This window comes from Ostrea edulis, chromosome 6, assembly GCF_947568905.1.
Source record: "Ostrea edulis chromosome 6, xbOstEdul1.1, whole genome shotgun sequence".
Classification (NCBI taxonomy): Eukaryota; Metazoa; Mollusca; class Bivalvia; order Ostreida; family Ostreidae; genus Ostrea; species Ostrea edulis.
In genome coordinates this window covers 86,517,553-86,545,317 of record NC_079169.1, presented here as the reverse complement: position 1 = coordinate 86,545,317, position 27,765 = coordinate 86,517,553, and the positions used below count along the sequence as shown (strand labels likewise).

General features: G+C 34.8%; 2 protein-coding genes across 12 annotated transcripts in view; one reads left to right on the top strand and one right to left on the bottom strand.

The window, feature by feature from the left end:
• The window catches only part of LOC130046502 (uncharacterized protein K02A2.6-like), a 63,672-nt gene extending 37,095 nt beyond the window's left edge, over window positions 1–26,577 (bottom strand). For 3 of the 11 annotated variants that reach the window (XM_056142479.1, XM_056142475.1, XM_056142489.1), the window contains exon 1: window positions 5,571–5,766. The gene's annotated coding sequence lies outside the window, so the exon portion shown is untranslated. Of the gene's footprint in view, window positions 1–5,570; window positions 5,767–26,285 lie in introns of those variants that run through there. The other 8 variants (XM_056142476.1, XM_056142485.1, XM_056142478.1 and 5 more) reach the window with 7 other exon arrangements.
• Window positions 13,121–27,593, top strand: LOC125646069 (calpain-1 catalytic subunit-like). Its single transcript, XM_048872202.2, has 10 exons — window positions 13,121–14,564; window positions 15,745–15,947; window positions 16,177–16,354; window positions 18,220–18,285; window positions 18,517–18,605; window positions 22,306–22,469; window positions 22,832–22,933; window positions 23,068–23,165; window positions 24,414–24,610; window positions 26,407–27,593. The coding sequence occupies exons 1-10, from the start codon at window positions 13,884–13,886 to the stop codon at window positions 26,477–26,479; spliced, it is 1,851 nt and encodes a 616-aa protein (XP_048728159.1). The 5' UTR covers window positions 13,121–13,883; the 3' UTR covers window positions 26,480–27,593.
• The last annotated feature ends 172 nt before the right edge of the window (window positions 27,594–27,765 follow it).

Here is a 27,765-nt window from a genome sequence, read left to right as displayed (position 1 = left end):
TATACCCCCCAAAACTTCGTTTACGGGGATATTGTGGTAATTACATAAAGTACACACAGAAAGTGTTCATTATTGCAATGTGCATTTCTTTTATATTTTTAGTTTTGGTATTTAATTATAATTGGGTTTTGTTTAAAATTACTTTTATAAGTGATACAGTTCATGATAGTATATTAATGGAATATAATCACGTGACAGCTATAGTTCACTGGGACATGATCACCGGACAAGAGACAATGTACTGTAGTTGTTCTCGTCGAGAATTGTTCACTCATATTGAGGAGTCACCAGTTGTAGGTGAAGTACCACAAATTTAGACCTATGCTTAGCGCTCAGGGTCGTAGCAGTGAGGGGTCTTCAACGTTCAAACGCCTGTCGCGACACGGGACATCCATTGGTAAGGTCATATCCGAACAACCCGTGAAGGAGCAACCACTTCCTGTTTCAAGGTCATATCTGAAAGATCCGTGATTACGAAGGAGCAATCACAACCTATGTTTTTCTTAAGCTCGAACTCCCGACCTTCCGGTTACGAATCGAATGTTCTACCACTGAACTACCGCGACAGGTTTGATACTCAGTAAAACAATTCATACTAATTTTGTATCCACCTCCGGAAATAATCAATAAATGACTGGTATTTATAACCTTAATATGACACGTGTATTAAATTTGTTTCATTTGAATACGCGCATTATGCTTACATACAAAATAAAATTCAAACAGAAATTGCTTTAACTTCATTAACAAAAGACACAAAAATATACGCATTTTAAAAGTAACTGAAATGTTTTCCAAATATTCGACAATTCTTCGAACAATGTAAATAACTAGTTGAATAATAACAATATTTCATTTTGATATTCCTAACAAGAGTATTCTAAAGCACAAATGCAATCAATCAATTCATACCCTACCAGTTAGTTTATCGTTTTGGGTTTTTTTGTTCGCAATAAGCACATCTCTTACAAAAGGGATGGAGACAGCCAATCACAATGTATGATTGATATTTCAAGCCGTGTGCATTACATTTTGTAATATTGTGTTAGTTCAATAGAACGAAATATTGTAAAATGACAAAAGTCGCTACAAAAATATGGCTGCACCTTTAAAGATACACTGTACTGACTTTTGAAATATCTAACAAAATAGAAGCTTTAGAAAAAAATCTCATACTTTTTTTTCAGTTCAAATCACTCATATGAAGTAATTTTCAGGCGACAAATTGTCCAATGCAGTACATTGTTTGTTATATCCTTGCAATATGCAATATAATCCTTGTGGTTTATGTAAACCCTGTTACTGAAGTTTCCATTAAATGTGGAGGCTTTGTAAACGAACAGGAAATAACAGCCATTAAACATATCACCCATAACACAATACAGTAGCAACAACTCGACGACCAATTCACTGGAACATGAGAAAAAGAGATTGGGTTGTCTCTTCAGTTGTCTCTTCAGTTGTACAAACTTAAATCCCCTTTACACAAGGGTGTTTACAAGTTTGGTTCAAATTGAATGACAAAATATGGAGAAATGGAAACAAGAGGTCCATGGGCCACATCGCTCACCTGAGTCACCTTGGTCCATATCTGAACACTTTCCATATATATTTACATGTAAAACCTTAGTCCCTATTATGGCCCAAACTACCCTTTGCAAACTTGTATCTACACTATGTCAGAAAGCTTTCATGTAAATGCCAACTTCTTTGGCCCAATGGTTCTTGAGAAGAAGATTTTAAAAGCTTTTTCCTATATTTGTATGTAAAACTTTGAACCCCCCCCCCCACTTGTGGCCCCATCCTACCCCCCGGGGGCCATGATTTGAACAAACTTGAATCTGCACTATGTCAGAAAGTTTTCTTGTAAATATCAGCTTTACTGACTCAATGGATATTGAGAAAAAGATTTTAACTATATATTTGTATGTAAAACTTTGATCTCCCCCTTTTGACCCCATCCTACCCCTGGGGGCCATGATTTGAACAAACTTGATTTTGCACTATGTCAGAAAAATTACATGTAAAAATCAGCTTTTCTGCCTCAGTAGTTCTTGAGAAGAAGATTTTTCTTTTATATTTGTATGTAAAACTTTGATCCCCTATTGTGGCCCCATCCAACCCCCAGAGCCCATGATTTGAACAAACTTGAATCTGCATTTATGTCAGGAAGCTTTCATGTAAATCTCAGCTTTTCTGGCGTAGTGGTTCTTGAGAAGAAGATTTTTAAAGAGTTTTCCTATATATTTGTATGTAAAACTTTGATCCCCTATTGTGGCCCCATCCAACCCCCGGGGCCCATGATTTGCACAAACTTGAATCTGCATTTATGTCAGGAAGCTTTCATGTAAATCTCAGCTTTTCTGGCGTAGTGGTTCTTGAGAAGAAGATTTTTAAAGAGTTTTCCTATATATTTGTATGTAAAACTTTGATCCCCTATTGTGGCCCCATCCAACCCCCGGGGCCCATGATTTGCACAAACTTGAATCTGCATTATGTCAGGAAGCTGTCATGTAAATCTCAGCTTTTCTGGCTTAGTGGTTCTTGAGAAGAAGATTTTTAAAGTTTTTCCCTATATATTTGTGTGCAAAACTTTGATCCCCCCTTGGGACCCCATCCTATCCTCGGGGGCCATGATATGAACAAACTTGAATCTGCACTATGTCAGAAAGTTTTCATGTAAAAATCAGCTTTTCTGACTCAGTGGTTCTTGAGAAGAAGATTTTTCCTATATATTTGTATGTAAAACTTTGATCCCCTATTGTGGCCCCATCCAACCCCCGGGGCCCATGATTTGCACAAACTTGAATCTGCATTATGTCAGGAAGCTTTCATGTAAATCTCAGCTTTTCTGGCTTAGTGGTTCTTGAGAAGAAGATTTTAAAAGTTTCCCCCTATATATTTGTGTGCAAAACTTTGATCCCCCCTTGGGGCCCCATCCTATCCCCGGGGGCCATGATTTGAACAAACTTGAATCTGCACTATGTCAGAAAGTTTTCATGTAAAAATCAGCTTTTCTGGCTCAGTGGTTCTTGAGAAGAAGATTTTTAAAGAGTTTTCCTATATATTTGTATGTAAAACTTTGATCCCCTATTGTGGCCCCATCCAACCCCCGGGGCCCATGATTTGCACAAACTTGAATCTGCATTATGTCAGGAAGCTTTCATGTAAATCTCAGCTTTTCTGGCTTAGTGGTTCTTGAGAAGAAGATTTTTAAAGTTTTTCCCTATATATTTGTGTGTAAAACTTTGATCCCCCCTTGTGGCCCCATCCTACCACCGGGGGCCATGATTTGAACAAACTTGAATCTGCAATATGTCAGGAAGCTTTCAGGTAAATTTCAGCTCTTCTGGCCCAGTGATTCTTGAGAAGAAGATTTTTAAATGACCCCACCCTATTTTTGCATTTTTGTGATTATCTCCCTTTTGAAAGGGACATGGCCCTTCATTTGAACAAACTTGAAAGCCCTTCACCCAAGGATGCTTTTGGCCATGTTTGGTTGAAATTGGCCCAGTGGTTCTGGAGAAGAAGTCGAAAATGTGAAAAGTTTAACAGACAGACGGACAGACAGACGACGGACAAAAAGTGATCAGAAAAGCTCACTTGAACCTTCGGTTCAGGTGAGCTAAAAACGAAACAAAGACGAACAATTGACATCAGACAGAAATACGGAGCCTCATGATATTTGACATTGAACTGCACGTAATAAATTAGATATGCTGTTTATATAGGACATACCTAGGTTTTGTTGACTAGTTAAGTGCAATGCCTTGAGAATTTTAAGGGGTAAAATATGGTACAGATATTTGATACATGTAGCCTTTAAAGTAGGTAAATACTATAAGAAATTTCTGTCAATCAAAAAAATGCATTTAAATAACTTTACCAACTCATAAATGAACTAAGAAAACCCATATTAGACATACCTTTGCGGATTTATTTTTATATCGTGTGCTACAGAGCACATATACCCCCAAATGCAAAAGCCAAATTTTAACACAAGAATGCATGATCTCATGTTTTATTAAAAATATGCACCAAAGCACATCATATTAAGCTATAATATATAAAAACCAATAGATATTCATTTACTGAGAGAATTTTTAAAGGTATTCAATTGAAAACATACACAATTGCTGTTTAATCTGCTCATATCCTTCAGAAAAAATTCACAGAATATCGCAATTTTGAAAAATTCTCAAAATCTAAATTGTTTACGTGTCAGTTTTTCTTTAAAAAAATATTTAGAATTATATCTAAGGTTAACAAAAAAAAAAAAACCCCACACATATTTTACCATAGTTGACCAGAGATAGTTTGCAAAATGGTCTCTTGAATACGTAAACCCCCATTTTTAAATTTAAGTTTTTCAAACAGCAAATACTGTCTTAAAATCAAGATTAACAGAATATGACAATATATATATATATATATATATATATATATATATATATATATATATATAAATGTGTGTGTGTGTGTGTGTGTGTGTGTGTGTGTGTGTGTGTGTGTGTGTGTGTGTGTGTGTGTAAAACATACTGAAAATTTTGTCCTACCAGAAAATTAGAACACAAGGAGTGGGGGGGGGGGGGTAGAACACAAGGAGTGGGGGATAGAACACAATGAGTGGGGGGGGGGGGGCACCCCCACCCCTTCCTTTTTTTCACAATTGTTTTGGTGTGTGTGTTATACTTTTTTTTTGACTATCAATCATATCATACATAAAAATACATACATGCTATTTCATACTTATAGAAAAAATAAATATAGTGTAACATATATGTAGATTCTAGCAACTACAGCTCATGTATAAATAATTTTGTTTCTTGAAAGTACTTATGAAGAAGAGTTGAAATATTCAACAACTTTGCTGATGATTTTCGGAGGATTTATAATTCTGAGTTTCTTTGATCCAAACAAAAACTCACTAAAAACAGTTTGAATTCCACTGTGAGGGTCACGCCTATGTATGATTTTTAACTTGTTCGGGCTTAGATTGCAAGCTATGAGCCTTTTAGAGATCAATGTAGATATTACATTGCTTTGTACAATTGGAGCTAGTGAGGACTTGACACTATAATAATTCATGGTAAATATATCTGAAGATTCACATTTGAATGGTAAATTTGACTCGTACAGTTCTCGTAAACTACAAACATCAGACAAAGAAGTTATAACTGGAACTTTCTAGTCGGTGTTTAAAATTTAAAACCTGATACGTAAAAGCACGGACTTTCCTAAAAATGTACATGTATTCATTGTTTTGGCAGTCCAGAAAATCTAGGAAAATATCTGTATACAACACCGAGGCTACATACATGCATATCATTTCACACATTAAATATGAAATCAAATATTATACAAACTGACAAACGTTTACTTTGTGTGAATTAAGTTTTACTGTATGTCAGTCTCGATACGGTGTACATTTACACACACTATTTCGTCTGAGGAGAAAAGACACAAGGCGAAATAAAGACCGAATGTCTTATGGAACTAGGTATGTATTAGCATCAACAAATGCAGAGGTTTTCTAAATCTTTAAAAACCATTGAACGAGAAAAACTTACATCAGAGTCAGTGTACTTCCACCAGAACAACAGAGAGATGTACTTATCATGTATTTCACTTACATCGTGTCTAAAAACGGGCGTTTCACTTTTTGTACACAATAACTTCCTTGATGCATAAATATTCGAAACTGAAACTAGAATAAAATCCAAACTTCATAAAACCCCGATATGGAAGTAAATCTGTGCCACAATTATATTGTAGCATTTTTGTTTTAGCGTTATTAATTTTATCTTAATATTTTTATGAGTGTTCCATGTGACAAGACCTTTCCGTGGGTACCAATATTTTTTACCCTGTGACGTTGACCTTGGAGTATGACCTACTTTTTGAAAACTTTAACCTTGTTAATAACTTTTGAACAGTAAGTAATAGAGCTTTGATATTTCACATGAGCATTCCTTGTGACAAGACCTTTCCGTGGGTACCAACATTTTTTACCCCTTGACCTTGGAGTTTGACCTACTTTTTGAAAACTTTAACCTTGCTAATAACTTTTGAACAATAAGTGATAGAGCTGTGGTATTTCACATGAGTGTTCCTTGTAACAAGACCTTTCCGTTGGTATTAAACCCTTTGACCTTGACATTTAACTTACTTTTAATTTTTTTAAAAATGGTCATAACTTCTAAATGGTAAATATACGCTGAGCACATTTTGTGCACACTGAACACGTTTCGTGCAAAATCCTTGATTCTAGGGCCTTCTAAGATGTTACTTGACTAACTCATTCTAAAAGAAAGATTTGGAATGCTTTTTAAGGGAGGTATCATGTTCTTAGTTATTGGAAACAACATAAATTCTAATGAACTTTAAATTTAAATTTTTTTGGCTCAAAAGTTGGAGGAGGCAGCTGCCTCCTCCGCCTCCATGTAATTTACGGCCCTGGAATAGGACTCTCAACAAACACGCCGAATACAGCATGCAATACCTGTGTTTTAATAGTCAAGGCTGCTATCGAGAACTTGTATGGTTTTTTTTTTAATGAAAGTTGTTGACAAAGGCAGGGTGCCTTTTACGAAAAACCGCTGTGAACTTTGCAAAGCTTAGGAAGAAAAACTTTTAAGGCCAGACAAGGTAAATAACTGTTAAACAGTTTGAGTTTATATGTATTTCAGTAGCAAATTGTTATGTTGAATCAATTTTTACAGGTGCATGTACTTCGAATAATGTTGAATTTTATTAATGCGTATTAAATTTCCAATATTTATATCATGTACGGTTGCCAATTGTTGGTTGTAGAAAATAATACACACGAGTATAAGAGCTTCTGGACTGTAATAGTATAGAATATTAAATATTTGTATACATGTTCTTCATATATAAGAAATGTGTTCGGAGTGAATTGACATTTACAAAAAATGACCTTAAGTGACCTTTGTCTGTAAGCCGTTTACCTATTCTAAAGCAGGAGCCACACCTTACCGGATAACCGTAACGAACGTCCAACGGATAGAAATTTGTCAATCTGTTCGTCTCCGTTCGTTTGAGTTTTGTCCGTTTCTCTTTCGGCCAATGCATTCATTGTCAAACGAAGTCCGCTCTATCCGGCGGAAAGTTTTGAGCATATTCAAAACTTGAAACGGATGCCATCGAACTATGGAGTCTGCTTAGTGTATGGTACCTATGCGTTGATATGCGTTTAAATCGGAACTCATGCGTTTCTTTTCCTGTACTTGTCCAATTCAGATCCACCAATGTACGGTGGACATTAGTCTTCACGACCGGACATGCAGCGAGTCAACCTAAAATGTAATGGACACCAACCGCATGTTTACGGACAAGAAACGTATGTAACTGGCGAATAACGGTTGCCAAGCAGAGGTCCAAAGGACCGGTGCAAGTCCGTTCGTCTATTAAAGAACGTTATATCATTTTCTCATGCGTCCCATTTTCATTTAACCCAGTAATTGTCCGTTGTTCAGAGGTAAGCCCTCGGGAATAGCTCTATATTCAAACAGGACTTCTACCTATGAATCTTGGACGGTCTGCTCTTATCCAGCATTGTCAAAGGGAGGAGATGGAGGTCTTTCAGCTTTTCCCATTGCCCTGCCTTTACCCTTCCCAGCACTTGTAGGCCTTCCTTTTGGAGGCATCATGGGAATATGTCCGCGGGGGTGATAAGTTTGAAAAGATATATCCGCTTTTAATTATATCCGTTTTGTCAGTCACGTGGCCGTTACAAGTTCCTTCGTCTAACGTTGAAAGAACGTTATATCAGTTTCTTATGTGTCCCATGTTCATTTAACTTGGTACTTGTTAGTTATCCAGATGGTAATGTCCGTTAATTGACCGTTATTTGTCTAGTAATCATGCGGTTCTTATGCGTTTTACACGCTTTATACACCGATCACAGGAGTACCGAGCAGCGGCGGGAACGACTTTCATCAACGGATACCAACGAACAGCATTTAGTCACAATTATTTTTATCCGTGCGACGTCCGTTTATGATATCCGATAAGATGTGACTACTCCTTTACTTATAAATTTGTGTGTTATATAATCAATACCTCTGTTGAAATGAGGAACTTTTTTCTTATTTATATGTTCTTAGTGACCTTGACGTTTCCGAAATAAGCTTGAGTGACCTTTGTCTGAAAGCTGTTTGGCTGTTATTTATTTGTGTGATATATGATCAATACATGTTCAAAAATTGTTAAATTGGGAAACTGTTTCCTTGTGTACGATATATATTCTGGGTGACCTTGACGTTTCAAAAAGACCTTGGTCCAAGAGTTCTCTGTTCCAAGGAATATTTGTGATCAATTACGATCAATTTATTGAGAGACTTTGGTCCACAAGTCCTTGTCTCAAGCAACATTTGTGATCAATTATATAAATTTCTGATGAAAAGTTTAAGAGATATGAGCTCGGATGGACGGACATACATAAATGCGACTACATGTGTACATGTACAATGCTCTCCCAATTCTTTGGTGAGCATAACAATGTAAGACCAAAGTTGGAAACAGAAATAAAAAGATTATAAGCAATCACAAATATTTTGAAATAAAGTTGTTAAAACAAACATAGAGAATAAAACTCATACACAGACATACAAATGTTAAAATGGAATTGTTGTTTACAAGAGCATAGAATAAACATGTTGAAATAGAAATGTAAAATCATTGATGTTGAAATATGATTATGACCCTGATGTATCACCATACGATCGGGTTTAGGAATAAAGAAACACGCTCTAGTCATGTGATACACTGTACTTAATAAAATGTTCTGGGGAACGTAACTGTACTTTAAAAAACCCCGCAGTATCAGAATGTTTAAAGGTATACTACACACAGTAGAACTATACATTATCAAATGCAACAAATTAATGACATGTCGAGAATTTTTTTTAAAGTTTCAGGAAATGTCATCCTCATACTAATAACCTTAGGCAATATATTATATATATTATGGTAACATCCTCCATTACGCAACTTCCGAGATATCAGCTCTTCTGTGATAGAGGTGCGTTTAGTGTTCTGTTGAACGCTTGGGTGGGTACAAGATGTATAAATATACTATAGACTAGCTATGTAAATACGGATAAAAGCAATGACAGTGTAAATTTTTTTTATATCAGCTGTTGGTATACATTAAACTGATCATATTAAGAATAATATTTGATTGAATTGGGCCATTAGATTAAATATGAAATTATTTTTATATCCTCTTCTGCACGGGTGATATTCTAATCAAAGAAAATGGCGATTATCGATTTTGTTTGAGTTGTTTTATTATTAAATACAACTAAACTTACTATTATTGTGTGCCTCTGCAGTTTGGGTGGTTGCATGATGTCTGATAATCGGCCTTTAGGCAATATATGAAGGCAGTGATAAGCATCTGTACGCACCGCGTGTGGACAATAGTATATTTTATGTCTCACTGTGGGTAAGGGTTCCACAAAGGGGAAGAACTATTGGGTAACTCGGAAGTTGCATAATAATGTCATAAAGATTGATTGATTTTATATTGTTTTACGTCCCGCTCGAGAATATTTCACTCATATGGAGATGTCACCACTGCCTGTGAAGGGCTGCAAAATTAAGGCCAATGCTCGGCGCTTACGGCCTTTGAGCAGGGAGGGTTCTTTATCGTGCCACACCTGCTGCGACACGGGACCTCGGTTTTTGCGGTCTCATCCGAAGGACCGCCCCATTTAGTCGCCTCTTACGACAAGCAAGGGGTACTAAGGACCTATTCTAACCCGGATTCACACGGGAATCAGGAACACACACACACACACACACACACACACACACACACACACACTCTCTCTCTCTCTCTCTCTCTCTCTCTCTCTCTCTCTCTCTCTCTCTCTTAGTACATAATTCATGTGCTTTATGTGTACAAAAATCAATAAAAATTCAAAATAAAAAAAAACCAGGAAAATTTCCAAGTAGTTTTACATCATCCACATTAGGTGTATAACATGTTGAAATTATGAGAAAATTAGGAATACATTAATTATTATCTATAGAAAAATATAAAAAATGTATTATTGTAAATCATTGCATAACAAACATAATCATTACAAGGTCCTCAACCAAAATGGATATACATATATCTGGCACAATGCATAGTAGTGAAAACTCAGTAAGCTTGAAAGTAAAAAAATATATATATAAAAAACATACACTTTTAAAACTTTTGGAATTCACAAGTCTGCGTTTAGCATGCATACCTAATTTTATAGTCCTGTTGGATTTTCATTTTAGGAAAATTTAGAGGAATTATTAAATTCAATTCAATATCACATCTTAATTAACTTGCAGTCACCTAAGTTATCATTAATTCTGGTTTACAATCTATCTGTTGAAATCACCGATTACTGTTATAGTGAAATCTAAGGGAGTTACAACGCAATCTTCTTCCTCTGAGTCAGATGGATCTTTACTAGAACCTTCTTGATTTGTAAAATCTTCCCCGACATCTAAATCAGACAAATTAACATTTTCTCCAAACACTTCAATTTCATTTGATTCTGAGGTCGTGATGGTAAGCACCTGGACACATTTCTTACGTATCACATTACACAACTGATAAGAGACCTTCCATGAGAAGGTAGAAAATGACAGATTTTATTCGCATATATCTGCTGTCAGTGCAGACATCGAGGTGCAACTTAGATAGTTCAATTCCATCGATTAATAAAAAAGATCTTTTTTTTGACTGAAGGTACCCTTTAAGCTCGTCTACCAACTTTTTAAGTGTTTATCAACTTCAGGATTAGAGGTTACCACTCTGCAAGATGATCTAGAATTTTAAAACACCAAACTGGATATAGTAGGATCAAACAGCGAGACGTTCAAGTTAGGGAATTTTGTATCGTGCCAAAACCTTTTGTGATACGCATCTCCACAACCTTGATTTACCTAACGAAGAAACAATCTAGTGAACCCCGGATCCGCAAATAATTGTTTGCACAGATAAAACTACCGGATACGATGTAGAAAATGAACCAGACCAAGCTATAACAAACACCTTTAGTCAATACATAAATACATGTATTAGGTGTTTTGTTATTATGGGATTGAACATTCGTTTTGAAGAATTTATCGCCGTGTAAAATCTGGACATTTTACTCACAGACTGAATAAAACAGTCTTAAAATAAAGACAATAAAAGTGCGAAGCACTTTTATGTTAAGTTTGTGAGTAAAATGTCCAGAGTTTAACTCGTGAGTGCGTGCGCGCGTGTGTGTAGACACTCCACAAGCCACATTTTTTGATCGATTAAACCGACACCTCATATGTAACTTTGCTATTAAAAGAAAAAGAACCCTAACGATTTGGGATGAAAAGTTCAAACCTCAAGGTCACAACAGGACTTCATAGAAAAATGCTTGGGAATACTCTAGAAGCCATGTTTATCGATTTATTTAATCTTTATTGTTGAAAAAAGGACGAACTCTAATTATTTTAAAATCAAAAGGTTCAAGGTCAAGGTCACTACAGAACTTCATAGAATGAATTGTAGACACTATAGAGACCGCGCTGTTTGCTCGATTGATTTAATACTTCACGTGCATCTTAGTAACAGATGAAATTCCCCATTGATTTTGGGATCAAAGGGTTAAGGTCGCTAATTGGGACCTTATCGAAAAAGCTTGTAGAAATCCATTGCATGATTGTAGACATACTGACACTTTCTATACGAGTAGTGGATGGAGCTGCTGTTTCTATTTTTGTTTATTTTTAATTTCATTAGTTTTATTGAGCCGTAATTGTTTAGCAAAGAACAGGGCGCTGTTATCAAACGTCAGTTCTATTGGTCGCTCATTGGAATAGTACACTTTGGCTTGAAAATATTAATCATACTATGGTATAATTTTAATGATTCATTATAGATAGTATATACGCATACTGCTGGAGTTTAGTTCATTTATATCTCTATCATTAGCTCACCTGAGCTAAAAGATCAAGTGAGCTTTTCTGATCACCCGTATTCCGGCGTCCGTCCGTCTGTAAACTTTTAACATTTTTGATTTCTTCTCAAAAACCACTCGGCCAATTTCAACCAAAGTTGGCTCAAAGCATCCTTAGGTAAAGGGAATTCTAAATTGTTAAAATAAAGGGCCAGACCACCTTCCAAGGGAAGATAATCAAGAAAAGGTAAAAATAGAGTAGGGTCATTAAAAATCTTCTTCTCAAGAACCACTAGGCCAGAAAAGCTGATATTTATATGAGAGCTTCCTGATATAGTGCAGATTCTAAATTGTTAAAATCCTGGTCCCCGGGGGTTGGATGGGGCCACAATAGGGGATCAAAGTTTTACATACAAATATATAGGAAAAATCTTCCAAAATCTTCTTCTCAAGAACCACTAAGCCAGAAAAGCTGATATTTATATGAAAGCTTCCTGATATAGTGCAGATTCTAAATTGTTAAAATCCTGGCCCCCGGGGGTCGGATGGGGCCACAATAGGGGATCAAAGTTTTACATACAAATATATAGGAAATTTTTAAAAAAATCTTCTCAAGAACCACTGAACCAGAAAAGCTGAGATTTACATGAAAGCTTTCTGACATAGTGTAGATTCAAGTTTGTTAAAATCATGGCCCCCGGGGGTCGGATGGGGCCACAAGAGGGATCAAAGTTTTACATACAAATATATAGGGAAAATCGTTAAAAATCTTCTTCTCAAGAACCACTGAGCCAAAAAAGCTGATATTTACTTGAAAGCTTCCTGATATAGTGCAGATTCAAGTTTGTTAAAACGATGGCCCCCGGGGGTAGGATGGGGCCACAATAGGGGATCAAAGTTTTACATACAAATATATAGGGAAAATCTTTAAAAATCTTCTTCTCAAGAACCACTAAGCCAGAAAAGCTGATATTTACATGACAGCTTTCTGACATAGTGCAGATTCAAGTTTGTTCAAATCATGGCCCCTGGGGGTAGGATGGGGCCACAAGGGGGTTAAAAGTTTTACATACAAATATATAGGAAAAATCTTTAAAAATCTTCTTCTCAAGAACCATTGGGCCAAAGAAGTTCACATTTATATGAAAGCTTTCTGACATAGTTGTAGATTCAAGTTTGCAAAAACCATGGCCTCCAGGGGTAGGTTGGGGCCATAATAGGGACTACGGTTTTACATGCAAATATATATGGAAAGTCTTCTGATATGGACCAAAGTGACTCAGGTGAGCGATGTGGCCCATGGGCCTCTTGTTTTTATATTAATATAAATAGATACTAGTATAGATTATACATGACAGTGTAATTTAAACGCTTTCCATGGCATCTGGTCTTCATTAGAACAGCATTTTAAATACCTTTGGAATAATAATATTAAAAATCTGCGATGCGTTTATTGCATTCTTGGTGGTTTTAAATTTTACCGTAACTCTAAGTTCGGTAACATTTTTAATGATATGTAGTAAATCGCCATAGTCCTATGAAGCAGATAGACCCTTTAGATACATATACCACTTAATCACTTGACTGTTAAATGTTTGTTATGCACAAAATTATGAAATATGATAAATGAGACATTACTGGATATTTAATAAACCACACTAGTATAATCACCATGAACCAAAAAATCAGTCTATCGAATCTCCTTTAAATTTCAATTCAAATTTCAATTCCTTATCGTTTCGTCGATCAAGGCGTCTACTTTAACAACTGTTAAAAGCAGAAAATAAAAGAGATCCATTGAAACCATTGAGCTGTCAAAACAGTGTTTTTAAACATACAATTTAAGTCTAAGCGTATCTGGTATCTTCTGTGAGATTTTCAATATAAGGAATTGAAAAAGAAAGGAATTGTGCAGAAAGAAGAAAATTTGCACTTTCCATGGCGGAGTTTAGCGCCACATTTTCCTTTTTTCAAACAGAAGAAGACTTGGTTAGGTCTCCGGAATCGTTATTGAACAGCAGAGAAAGCAGAAAACAGACTTCACTAGCAGGTGGGTACAAAGACGGAGATCTAGGTCGGGGAAGGAAGAGGGAACTTCATCATAAAAATCCTCTTGGAACAGAAGAGAGAGGAAGCAGCGATTTCATCCGAAGTGCAACGTTCATAAATACAAACTCCAAACAGGAAGACGCAAAGGAAGACAACGTTACCAGTAAAAAGCAGTTCTTACTAGACGATTCTCAACTTTCCAAATTATCAGTATCCAAATCGACTGGATCTACAACCCCCAAAATCATCAGTGACGTTTACCTACAATACAAAACAGAAGTAGAGGGTCTCTTCGTCTTTAACAGTGACTTTCGCCACATCCCGGAAGAATATCATCGGAAGCCCCACCCTCATTTAGCTGGAGACGATGAATGGACAGACACGGAGTTTCCACTTAATGATAGTTTACCTCCAGGGACCACCTGGGTTAAAGCTGAAGCGTTAACAGAGAAACCCGGGTTATTTCAAACAGACTTACGTTTTTGTACCGTACTTGGAGGTTATTTTGATACGTCAAAGTTCTTACTAACTTTCCTAACTGTAATGGAGAGCCACGAAATATTTTCAAAGGTAAATAAAAGGAAAATCACAGAGAATATATCGACATAACCAGAGAGTTCATTTATATTTTTGTTGTTTAAGTCTTTAAATTAGAATCTCATATTTATTTATTTATTTGAGTACTCTTTTCTAAAGAGCAACTCGTTAATGTATCGCCCACACTTACATTTTAGTCTAGAACTATATGAAAACTTGTTCGTACACAAGGAAGTGATTTTTACAGTACGTGAACTACAGGGGCTGGATTCGGTCAAATCAGACAGGGTAACTGGGACACTGCCGCTAACCACACACTTACAAAGTTAGAACTGGCACAAGTCTTCATTATATGACAATGTATTTGTCCGTGTGGTATTCTGTTGATCGAAAATCAAAATATAAATCATGTTTGATGAGGTAAATGTACACAATGTACAGAAATACCGAATTTATACTTACTCAGATTACTTCAAGAATATTTTGTTTTCGGGAGATTTATTTATTTATTAGTTTACACACATCAAGTAACGACACCTGAAATTTAAAACTTCTAGCATTTGTAAAGTGACAAGCTGAGAGTGCATATCAAGATTTCTAGATCGTATAACATTTCTGCTCTGTTAAATTTGAAACACTACCACAAGTGTTAAAAACATTAAGGGTAACTACATACCCTAAAACCAACTCTCATGTCTGCTGAACACGAGGCATGAAGGATATTTTGAAAGTTCATAACATGTAGAAATACATGTACTCACAGTATATATATGCTGTACAGTCAGAATTGTGGTATGATGAAAAATGTCTGTTATAATGAAATAATAAAACTTCAGTCCTGTGTTACAGACCCGGTGGCCATTTTACACAGCATCTTACTTCTAACTTAAGATTTTGTTTCTGTCTGAGTGCAACTATGGTCCGAGTAAGAATACCAGTTTTATCACCTATGTATATACACGTATTTAGTTTACCACACGAATGAAGAATTATAAAAGAACTACAATTCTTTTTTAAAATGTTCATCTTAGATGTAAGGTTGTTTGTGAGGTCACAGCCAACCCAAGTTTTTACGCTTTGTTGTTGTTTTTTTATTCATGTAATACACAGCGCAACAGTCAACAAATATTTTAAACTAAACACAAGGACTAACACAGCTTTTAGCAGGACTGCATGACGTGAGTTTGTAAAACCACCTTTTCTTTGTTTAAAGGTTGTTCAGCCTACTTGTCCTCCTGCAGAAAAGAAGACATATGATCGAGTTGTTCATTTCCGGTTCTGGTATTTTGGGCAGTGGGTAGATGTATATGTAGATGATGCTATTCCTCTTCAGGAACAATGTTTGGTGATGACGTCACATTCTACTCCTTTCAAAAACGACATTGGAATCACACTGGCTGAAAAGGCTTACGCTAAGTATGTTTTGAAACAAGAAAATCCTTTTACACACACATACAGAGAGAAAGTGATAGCGAATACCCTCATATCTTCATGCATTTTCAAAATTTATATTTACATTTCTATCGAAATTCTTCGCCGTTAAAATAAACGTACTATACTTATCAAGATTCAAACGCGCATTGTTTTCAACTGTTCAAAGTGCATATACGAGGAAATGGCTACCATCAGACTTTGTAAATTGTAGATTTACGGGGAGTTACAAGGACATGGAGGGAAAGGAGTTTGATGAGTTCTTCCATGGACTGACAGGAGGTTATGCAGTTCAGTATAAATTTAGATATCCAATCCAGGGGACAGAAGCGGTTTATAACAAACTCCGAGATGCCCTTGACATTGGAGCGTTTGTCTTTTGCTGTGTTAAGGTAATTAAGCTAATCAAACTAGATGCATTCACAACTCCTCTTGTAAACATTCTAACCCGTATATAACTCCAAACTAGAAATGTCCATAGAACATGAATGCCCCGCCCAATGTGACATTTGTAATGCAATATGAAAACAGGAGGCCCATGGGCCACATCGCTCACCTGAGTTACCTTAGCCCATATTTAAAAATTTCCCCCATATATTTGCATGTAAAAGTTTGATTCCCTAATGGGGGGGGGGGGGGCACGATTTTTTTTATAAACATGAATCTGCAACTTGCCTGGACTAGTAATTCTTGAGAAGATTTATCAAGATTTTCCTTATATATCGCATGTAAAATTTTGATCCCTATTAGTGGGGTCCACTTTACCCCCTGGGACCATTAATTAAATAAACTTAAATCTGCACTACGTCAGGAAACTTCTATGTAAATTTGAAATTTTCTGGCCTTGTGGTTCTTGAGAAGAAATTTTTTATATGACCCCACCCTATTTTTGTGATTATCTCCCTTTAGAAGGGGGTATAGTCCTTCGTTTGAATAGATTTGAATCTCAGTCACCCGAGGATGCTTTGTGCTAAGTGTGGTTGAAATTAGCCTCGTGGTTATGAAGATGAAACTGTGAAAACTTTACAACAACAATGGAAAACGAGTTGAAGTTTTTCATTTTGTGGAAAAAATTAAAATAATAATAATAATAATGTGCGGCATTTATATAGCGCATCATATAATTTGTAATTACTCTAAGCGCTTTAACAATGTAAAATGTAAAACATGATAAGATTAATCAGAGCATAAAATATAACATCCAAATAAAATAAAACAATTTAAACATTACGAGTTCATGCGACAAACCAGCCTTTAATTTAAAAAAGAATATATTACAAAATATAGTTTATAAGATTTCCTAAAAAGATATGTTTTGAGGTTTGTCTTAAAACTTTTGACAGTGCCACACGAACGGATGTCTATCGGTAAACTGTTCCATAGTGTGGCAGCTGTTACATCAAACCTTCGATCTCCATAGGTCTTTGTACGAACGCAGGGTTTTTCTAGCAATCGTGAATGGCATGAACGCAGAGATCGTTTTGGTTCGTACACAGTGATGAGGTCGCTGATATAGGCCGGTGCCAATCAGAGATCGTTTTGGTTCGTACACAGTGATGAGGTCGCTGATATAGGCCGGTGCCAATCAGAGATTGTTTTGGTTCGTACACAGTGATGAGGTCGCTGATATAGGCCGGTGCCAATCAGAGATCGTTTTGGTTCGTACACAGTGATGAGGTCGCTGATATAGGCCGGTGCCAATCCGTTTAGTGCCTTGTATGTGTAAAGTTGTTAAAAAGAAAATTATGCAGAATTTTACTACATGTATATGTCTCGGCCGTATTCAGAAAGGGGCAAAAACTTAATTAATTGCTTAGAAACTGAGCTAACCACCAAATAGGAAATAGTAATGTCAAGGTCACAGGGAAGGTCAAGGGCAAAATATGCCACAGTTGAATATCATTGTAGGAGTTTTCATAAAAATATTGTCAATGGTTGCTTTGAAACTGGACTAAACACCAAATATGGAAAAGTAAGGTGAAGGTAAAAAAATAAATATTGATGCAGTTGAATAGATGATGTCAATACATGTATATATTAGCATATAATGTTTGATGAAAATATCTTGAATAGTTTCTTCGAAACTGAACTAAACGCAAAGGGTGACGGAAGACGGACATGACAAATACTATATTCTCCGGCCATATTCATAGCGGGGCATAAAAATTGAAATGAAGAACGTAAGAAATATATTATACACACCTTCTACAAATAAGAAGCAATCAGCTGAGTAATCATACCTTATATCTCATTACAGAGTACAGAGTCGTACTTTTTTGGATTAGGGGAGAATCGGGCGTTTTCTATCATTGGGACTCTTGAGGTATACAATTCAATGAAATATCAAATGAGTCTTTAAACTAAGCTAAGACATATGATCATATTAAGTCATTTAGTAAACGAGTACTCGAGTCTTAGTACGGTAATAAGACTACCATTCAAACATTTCCTCATATAATCCTACATATACTAATGAGTAAAGTTAAATTCAGCAAAACTAGACAACAAGTGCGAATCAACAGGGAGCTCACATGGTATACATTTCTTGTAATAGATTACAACTTATTTGAATGAAGATGTTTACCTGCTTAAGCTGAGAAACATTTGGGGTGATTTTGAGTGGACAGGTCCCTGGAGTCATGGGTAAACGATTTATGTAGTAAATGAATAACTTAACGAAGATTTTATTATTTATCGAAGTAGTACACATGAAAATGAATAACTTAACGAAGATTTTATTATTTATCGAAGTAGTACACATGAAAATGAATAACGTAACGAAGATTTTATTATTTATGGAAGTAGTACACATGAAAATGAATAACTTAACGAAGATTTTATTATTTATCGAAGTAGTACACATGAAAATGAATAACGTAACGAAGTTTATATCGTTTATCTATGTCGTAAATAAATAAACGATGATTTTATCGTTTGTCAAAGTAGTAAATGGATAAATTATCAAGTTTTTATCACTTATCAATGTCGTATATAGATAACTAAACCAAGTTAATATCATTTAATTTCTCTACGTAGTTATTCTATGAATGTAGTAAATACTTATATATATAACTATAAACAAAGTTTATATTGTATGTAGTGAATACTTATATATGTATAACTATAAACAAAGTTTATATTGTATGTCTGTAGTGAATACTTATATATGTATAACTATAAACAAAGTTGATATTGTATATCTGTAGTGAATACTTATATACGTATAGCTAAACAAAGTTGATATTGTATGCATGTAGTGAATACTTATATACGTATAGCTAAACAAAGTTGATATTGTATGTCTGTAGTGAATACTTATATACGTATAGCTAAACAAAGTTTATATTGTATGTATGTAGTGAATACTTATATATGTATAACTATAAACAAAGTTTATATTGTATGTATGTAGTGAATACTTATATATGTATAACTATAAACAAAGTTGATATTGTATGTCTGTAGTGAATACTTATATATGTATAACTATAAACAAAGTTTATATTGTATGTCTGTAGTGAATACTTATATATGTATAACTATAAACAAAGTTTATATTGTATGTCTGTAGTGAATACTTATATATGTATAACTATAAACAAAGTTTATATTGTATGTATGTAGTGAATACTTATATATGTATAACTATAAACAAAGTTTATATTGTATGTATGTAGTGAATACTTATATATGTATAACTATAAACAAAGTTTATATTGTATGTCTGTAGTGAATACTTATATATGTATAACTATAAACAAAGTTGATATTGTATGTCTGTAGTGAATACTTATATATGTATAACTATAAACAAAGTTTATATTGTATGTATGTAGTGAATACTTATATATGTATAACTATAAACAAAGTTGATATTGTATGTCTGTAGTGAATACTTATATATGTATAACTATAAACAAAGTTGATATTGTATGTATGTAGTGAATACTTATATATGTATAACTATAAACAAAGTTGATATTGTATGTCTGTAGTAAATACTTACATGTATAGCTAAACAAAGTTTATATTGTATGTATGTAGTGAATACTTACATGTATAGCTAAACAAAGTTTATATTGTATGTCTGTAGTAAATACTTACATGTATAGCTAAACAAAGTTTATATTGTATGTAGTGAATACTTATATATGTATAACTATAAACAAAGTTTATATTGTATGTCTGTAGTAAATACTTACATGTATAGCTAAACAAAGTTTATATTGTATGTCTGTAGTAAATACTTACATGTATAGCTAAACAAAGTTTATATTGTATGTAGTGAATACTTATATACGTATAGCTAAACAAAGTTTATATTATATTTCAACAGTCTCGATTGAAGTCAACATTTCGCAAATTCTATGGTCGCTATAACGATCTAGTTCGTCAATACAACCTCGCATTGGGTCAAATGCTGTCTGACGTGTTTCATACCGATTGTTAAGCCGTTTTTGGCACACTGATTTTGACTGCGGATAACTCCGTTTACCTGATCAGGATATGGGGCTCACGGCGGGTGTGACCGGTCGACAGGGGATGCTTACTCCTCCTAGGCACCTGATCCCACCTCTGGTGTGTCCAGGGATCCGTGTTTGTCCAACTATCTATTTTGTATTGCTTATAGGAGTTATGAGATTGATCACTGTTCGTTATCTTCACCTTGCATGTAGTAAATACTTATATATACGTATAGCTAAACAAAGTTTGTATTTGTTATCAATACAGTTTGTATTTTTAGTAGTACAGTTTGTATTTATCCAGTAGTAGTTTGTATTTTTTAGGAGTACAGATTTTCAGGAGTACAGTTTGTATTTTTTAGGAGTAGAGTATGTATTTGTTTAAGTAGTATAGTTTGTATTTCTGTAGTAGTAAAGATTCATTTTTATGAATACAGTTTGTATTTATTTAGCTGTACAGTTTGTATTAGTTTTAGGAATATGGTTTTTTAGTAGTACAGTTTGTATATATTTTAGTAGTACAGTTTGTATTTTCTAGTAGTACAGTTTGTATTTTTAGTAATACAGTTTGTATTTTTAGGAGTAGTTTTTTAAGTAGTTCAGTTTTTATTTTTTAGTAGTACTGTTTGTTTATGCTTAGAAGTACGGTTTGTATTTATTTAGTAGTACAGTTTGTATTTTCTTAAGAGTACAGTTTGTATTTTGTAGTAGTACAGTTTGTATTTTTTAGTAGTAGAGTTTCTATTTCTTTTTAGGAGTACAGTTTGTATTTTGTAGTAGTACAGTTTCTATTTTTTTTAGGAGTACAGTTTGTATTTTGTAGTAGTACAGTTTGTATTTTCTTAGGAGTATAGTTTTTTTTAGGAGTAGTTTGTATTTTGCAGTAGTACAGTTTGTATTTTTAGGAGTACAGATTGTACTTATTAGTAGTACATTCTGCATTTATTTAATAGTACAGTTTGTATTTATTTAGTAGTACAGTTTTTAATTTTAGGAGTAGTTGTTTTAGTAGTACAGTTTGTATTTTGTAGTAGTATAGTTTGTATTTTTGTAGTAGTAAAGTTTGTAATTTTTTTATGAATACAGTTTGTATTTTTTAGTAGTACAGTTTGTATTTTTTTGGAGTATAGTTTGTATTTTTTAGTAGCACAGTTTGTATTTTCTTAGGAGTACAGTTTGTATTTTCTTAGGAGTACAGTTTCATTTTTTTTTTAGGAGTATAGTTTATTTTTTAAGTACATTTTGTAGTTTTTAGTAGTGCAGTTTGTATTTTTGTAGTAGTACAGTTTGTAGTTTTTAGGTGTACAGTTTGTATTTAGTTAATAGCATAGATTTTATTTTTAGGAGTAATTTTTTAGTAGTACAGTTTGTATTTTTAGTAGTATAGTTTGTTTTTATTTAGTAGTACAGTTTGTATTATTTTAGGAATAGTTTTTAGTAGTACAGTTTGTATTTTTTAGTAGTACAGTTTGTGTTTTTAGGAATACAGTTTATTTAGTAGTTGAGTTTTTAGGCGTACAGATTGTATTTTTAGGAGTACAGTTTGTATTTTTTAGGAGTACAAATTGTATTTCTAGAAGTACAGTTTGTAGTTTTTAGAGATACAGTTTGTGTTTTAAGAAAAACAGTTTATTTAGTAGTAGTTTTTTTAGGCGTACAGTTTGTATTTTTAGGAGTAGAGTATGTATTTTTGTAGTAGTACAGTTTGTATTTTTTAGAAGTACAGTTTGTGTTTTGAGGAGTACATTTTATCTAGTAGTACAGTTTTTTGGGCGTACAGTTTGTATTCTTAGGAGTGTAGTTTGGAATTTTTTAGGAGTACAAATTGTATTTTTAGAAGTACAGTTTGAATTTTTTAAGAGTACAGTTTGTATTTCTAGGAGCTCTGAGTGGGGTGGCTGTCCGTTTGATGTCTACAATAACACCAATAGCTATGAAGACTGTTTCTTCTACATGGATGTGAAAGATTTCCTACAATATTTTGACGGGTTCACTATTGGCAGTTTAATTCCAGATTTTGCTTTTGTCGGAACAAATAAAATGGGTAAACAAACGGGTTTAAAGTATTCTTTTATAAAAACTTTGTTTGCAGTTTGGAAACTCATAGATAATCCATTTCCTTTCTTTTCCTTGTGACAAACAGGTATCTGATTTCCTTGCATAAGTATGTCTTATCCCATTAGTTTAATACAGGATTAGATAAGCATTATATGGGTTCCTGTCGAATACAATTCCTAGTGATGTTTTAAAAAACTGTTTTGATCAATTTCTTTCGGGGGTTTTATTGAGTTTTGAGCAAAGACGGCGATGTCGGCTTTGAAGAGGGGTGTCTTTGCCGCTCGTAATAAACCTACATTTTAAATTCGTCACGTTTAGAGTTAACAAAACGACATTTTTTCACTTCAGATTACCGCGCCAATATCTACGGAGAATGGCGGGGGCCTACAGCAGCCTCGTTCACAAATCACCTCCAAAACCCCAAAATACAATTCACTGTATCCAGCAAAGGTCTTTATGATATAAGAAAATAGACATTTTAGTACTGATATTGATAACAACATAAAGAATGTGTTGTCCTGCTGAATTAGAGATAATATAGGAATGCGGTGATCATAAATACACAAGATAAATTTTCATTGCAGAAAACCACGGGGAACATTTTTGTGACGTGGGTATCATTTTGACCCAAAAGATTGTACACAAGGAGCAACCATACGGAATTCACTGCAGCTTGTTGAAGGTACAAGTCACAATGTACAAGTAGCAGTCTACCTAAGATTTATGCAATATCAATGATACTTGCACCGTAATTTTCCTGCAGGAGTCTTCATATAACAACAAATTGATATCTTATAGAGCTAAGAGTGTACATCATGAATATTGTAATGTTTGTTACACCATTTGTGCATCAAAACATTTGGCAGACGATTTTTTATTTTCCCCATAGAATTTGAAAGTAAAAATGTAATGAAAAATTCTAATCAGTTATCTGTCCTTAATATAATACAGCCGTGTCATTTTGTGCAAGGTTCTTTCGCATGCACAGGTGTCATATCACAGTGATACTTGAGCATTTGGGATATAATTATTTCTTTTCTAAAAGTGTTTTTAACTAAATCAATGGATAATCAACCTTATGTATTGTACATAAAAAAAGTTAGCTAAAACCACAAACTCCCAATGCTAAGGCGGGTGTAGTTATATGTTCTACATTGTATTTCTGATTTTTCAAGGCCCATTTTGGGTCCGAATTTCGGCCCTTTCCCCTCTTAAAAATTGCCAAATTTCCCCCCAATTTAGCTTGTATTTTCCCCAAAAATAAAATTATGAAAGGAAAACGTATTTGAAAAAAATAAACATTCGATGTGAATTATATACATAAGATTTCACAAAGATTATGGGAATGATGATTTGGATAGAATAATTGAAAATTTTAGAAGGTTAAAGAAAATTAGATGTGTAAAACAAAGATAATATAATGTATGATATGATTTTAAAACTTATTTATGATGAAATTGATTTTTCCCAATTTGACTGAAATGTCGACAATTTTTCCCAATTCGAAAGCCACAGGACCCTTGTCAAAAATGTAGAAAAATCACTGTAATGTGAAAATTCTCTTAAATTCTTCCTAGTACATTATGATACAATGTCAATGTAATATGCAAGTTTGGTAATATTGTGTATTATCTGTTCTAACCACGATCCCAAGTGCCAGGCCATAACAGGGATCTGGGGATCTACAGACCAACATACTGTAAACCAACCGTTATTCGCATGCGAGAAAATTTCGCGAGAACCTCATCGTCGCAAACCAGTCCTTGAATGTCATAGACTCGAAAAAGGCTTGATCGCAAAAAATTACTTGCCGCGAACCAGTTTACCACTTGTGAATTGCGAAATAAAGTTGCCGCGAATGAAAGCTGGTTTACAGTATATATGTAGAGATTAATAGAGTTGAATATGATGCCCCCTCTCTTTATTTCAGGTGGTAGATACAACAGATGAAACATACGTTGTGAAGTATATGGGACAGAAAATGGATTATTTTACACAAGAACAAGTTGCAATTCGACAAAATCTCTGTCCGGGATTATATATTTTAGTGCCGTCAACCGAAAACAGCGGACAAGAGAGACAGTTTCTCATCAGGGTGTTCAGCGACAAGGCTTTACATCATATTGGGTTTGGGAAATTATCTATTTAATGAACTGATTTTTTTCTTATCTGAAGAAAGCCTGCAAATTATTATGAACACCCGCTGTAACAATCCATTGATAACCGTGATCTAGTTTTTTTTAATAACCTTAGTCGGGTTATGGAAATGATAGCAAAGTCAAGAATTGTGAAACTTCAAAGTAACAAGGATTAGACCTCTTCTTTGTCGTTTAATTTGATGGACATATACAGAGGCAAGTTTTCGTATGTTTATATGTTGCTTAACATTTCATTCGACAATTTTGTTTTGCCCAATGGCCAAGTAGAAACGTCTCCAGCTTTGAGTGAACTGCCACAAATCAAATTTTGACCTTGGGATCGTAGCAATGACGTTTCCTTATAGTGGTGACACCAAATAAGCTTCTAATGTCGTGTACTTGTCAAAACGAACTGTCACTTACCACGGCTAAACGCCTTAAGTTTAACACGGCGCCGAGAAAAGGAACCGTCACTTACCACGGCTAAACGCCTTAAGTTTAACACGGTGCCGAGAAAAGGAACCGTCACTTACTACGGCTAAACGCCTTAAGTTTAACACGGCGCCGAGATCAAGAACCTTCTAACCACCCGGCTACCACGAACATTTTAACGCTTGATGAATACCCGAGCAAGAGCCGGAGATCACAATGTACATATACATGTACTAATAGATAATATTGCATCGCACTGGCTTAGATCAACAAAGGCATGCTGACCATAGATAGGCTTAGATCAGCAGAGGCATTCTGACCATAGATAGGCTTAGATCAGCAAAGGCATGCTGACCATAGATAGGCTTAGATCAGCAAAGGCATGCTGACCATAGACAGGCTTAGATAGCAAAGGCATGCTGACCATAGATAGGCTTAGATCAGCAAAGGCATGCTGACCATAGATAGGATTAGATAGCAAAGGCATGCTGACCATAGATAAGCTTAGATCAGCAAAGGCATGCTGACCATAAATAGGCTTAGATCAGCAAAGGCATGCTGACCATAGATAGGATTAGATAGCAAAGGTATGCTGACCATAGATAAGCTTAGATCAGCAAAGGCATGCTGACCATAAATAGGCTTTGATCAGCAAAGGCATGCTGACCATAGATAGGCTTAGATCAGCAAATGCATGCTGACCATAGATAGGCTTAGATCAGTAAAGGCATGCTGACCATAGATAGGCTTAGATCAGTAAAGGCATGCTGGCCATAGATAGGCTTAGATCAGTAAAGACATGCTGACCATAGATAGGCTTAGATCAGCAAAGGCATGCTGACCATAGATAGGCTTAGATCAGCAGAGGCATGCTGACCACTTTACTCTCTCTCGATTTTGTTGCTATTTCAGGGTAGTTGTATCGAAAAGGAAAGTAGATATTAAATCAATATGACGATAGCTAATGACCAAGTAAAATTCAAATGAAGCTTAATTATGGACTATTAGAGATGCAAGCAAAATCTGGAGCAAGCGTTTCAGTGTTTATTATAAGTCTAGATAATGACAGCATCCGTGAGTTGATACTTTTTTCATAATATGGATTAAAAACCATCTTAATTAATTCCGGAACCTGTGGTCAAAATGTGATTAAACAAAACTTGTCAGTGCAAGGTCGCCATGATACTGAGCGACTAACTAAAGTAGGCTTCTGGTATGAATATATTACTCACCTACTTTTTATTCCCGTAATTCCGCAGTTTGTAATCGAGACACACATTTCCCTAGGGTTTATTACATACAACTGCACAGCCACGCCGTTAATTTTATCACGTTTTATCTGCAATATTTCAGGTTACTCCCGCCGAGCAGACGACTGATTCTGTGTGGAGAAGAGGGACTGTATCAGGAGAAAGACCTTGAATAATACGCGTTATGTAAACAACATAGTGCATGCTTTAATTTAGGTATTATTTATAAATAAAATTTATCTATTAATACAATTTGCAGCACAGAATGTCTCAGAGATAAATGTCACTGACAGTACATGACCTTTGACCTACTCCAGAATATGCTAATACGTATCTACAAAGGAATGGATCACAAATTTGATTTCAATGACATTGGGGTTCATCAAACCATTAAACGAGAGCAAGGTTGTCGGAAAATAACCTAACTAGCCAGGAGGCGTGGCTCTACTTATAAAATTCCAATGCCATTTAGTAAAAAAAAAAATCAGAATCAAATGAAAGGTTTTGTCATGAGCAATGTTTAAGTGAAATAATTAAGTCCTACTCCATTGGTTCAAAAGATATACATGTAGCCAAGGTGAAAATGTTTTGATCAGCAGGTCAAAGTCCAAGGCCACCATGTCAAAAGTCTCGACACCAAATGAAATATCTTGTAATGAGTAATCTATAAGTGAACGATCAAAATCTCTATCCCTCTCGGTTCAAAAGATACAGCCAAGGTTAAAGTTTTGGACCAATATGTCAAAGTCCAAGGTCATCATGTCAAAAGTTTTGATACTAAATGAAAGGCTTAACCATGAGGAATCTACATGTATAAGGGAAATATCAAAGTCTTATTACCCTTGGTTCAAAAGATATAGTCCAGTGGTTTTAAAAATCCCCTTAAAATGTGATACTGACGCGGACATGATGTCATGACAAGAGCTCTCCAGATATTCGTCATAGCGAGCTAAAAAGTGTTTATTTATGAAAATTATTGGTGCTAATAAAATATTTACAAGTTTTTTTGTAAGTATTATAAACGAGTACGTACATATTGCGTCCTCGTTGCATAACCAAATGACCATCCACCTTTCTGCCTTATCAATTTAAAAACTTACTTTACGTCGATGTAATTTATCCGTATCTGTTATGACAGCAGTGAACAGCGTACAGCCCATTTGAATGAGTAACGATTTTTAAATAACCACAGAAACAGAAACAATCTACCTGGTTTATTATTTAAACTGAAATCATGTCTTGAATGCATCGTGACTTTGTTACATATTCAATAAAAAGATTGTTGTACAATTTTGTCTGTCAGTTCTATATACTGGTATGTACCTCTAATACATTGCACTTTAAGAATGTCTCACTTAACTCTCCTCGTAATATCGCTTTTTCAGTGCCCTGTACTTCCTCAACATATATAACGCTTCCAACTCTTTCACCACGAATTGTCCTCTACCAATTAACTGCTTGA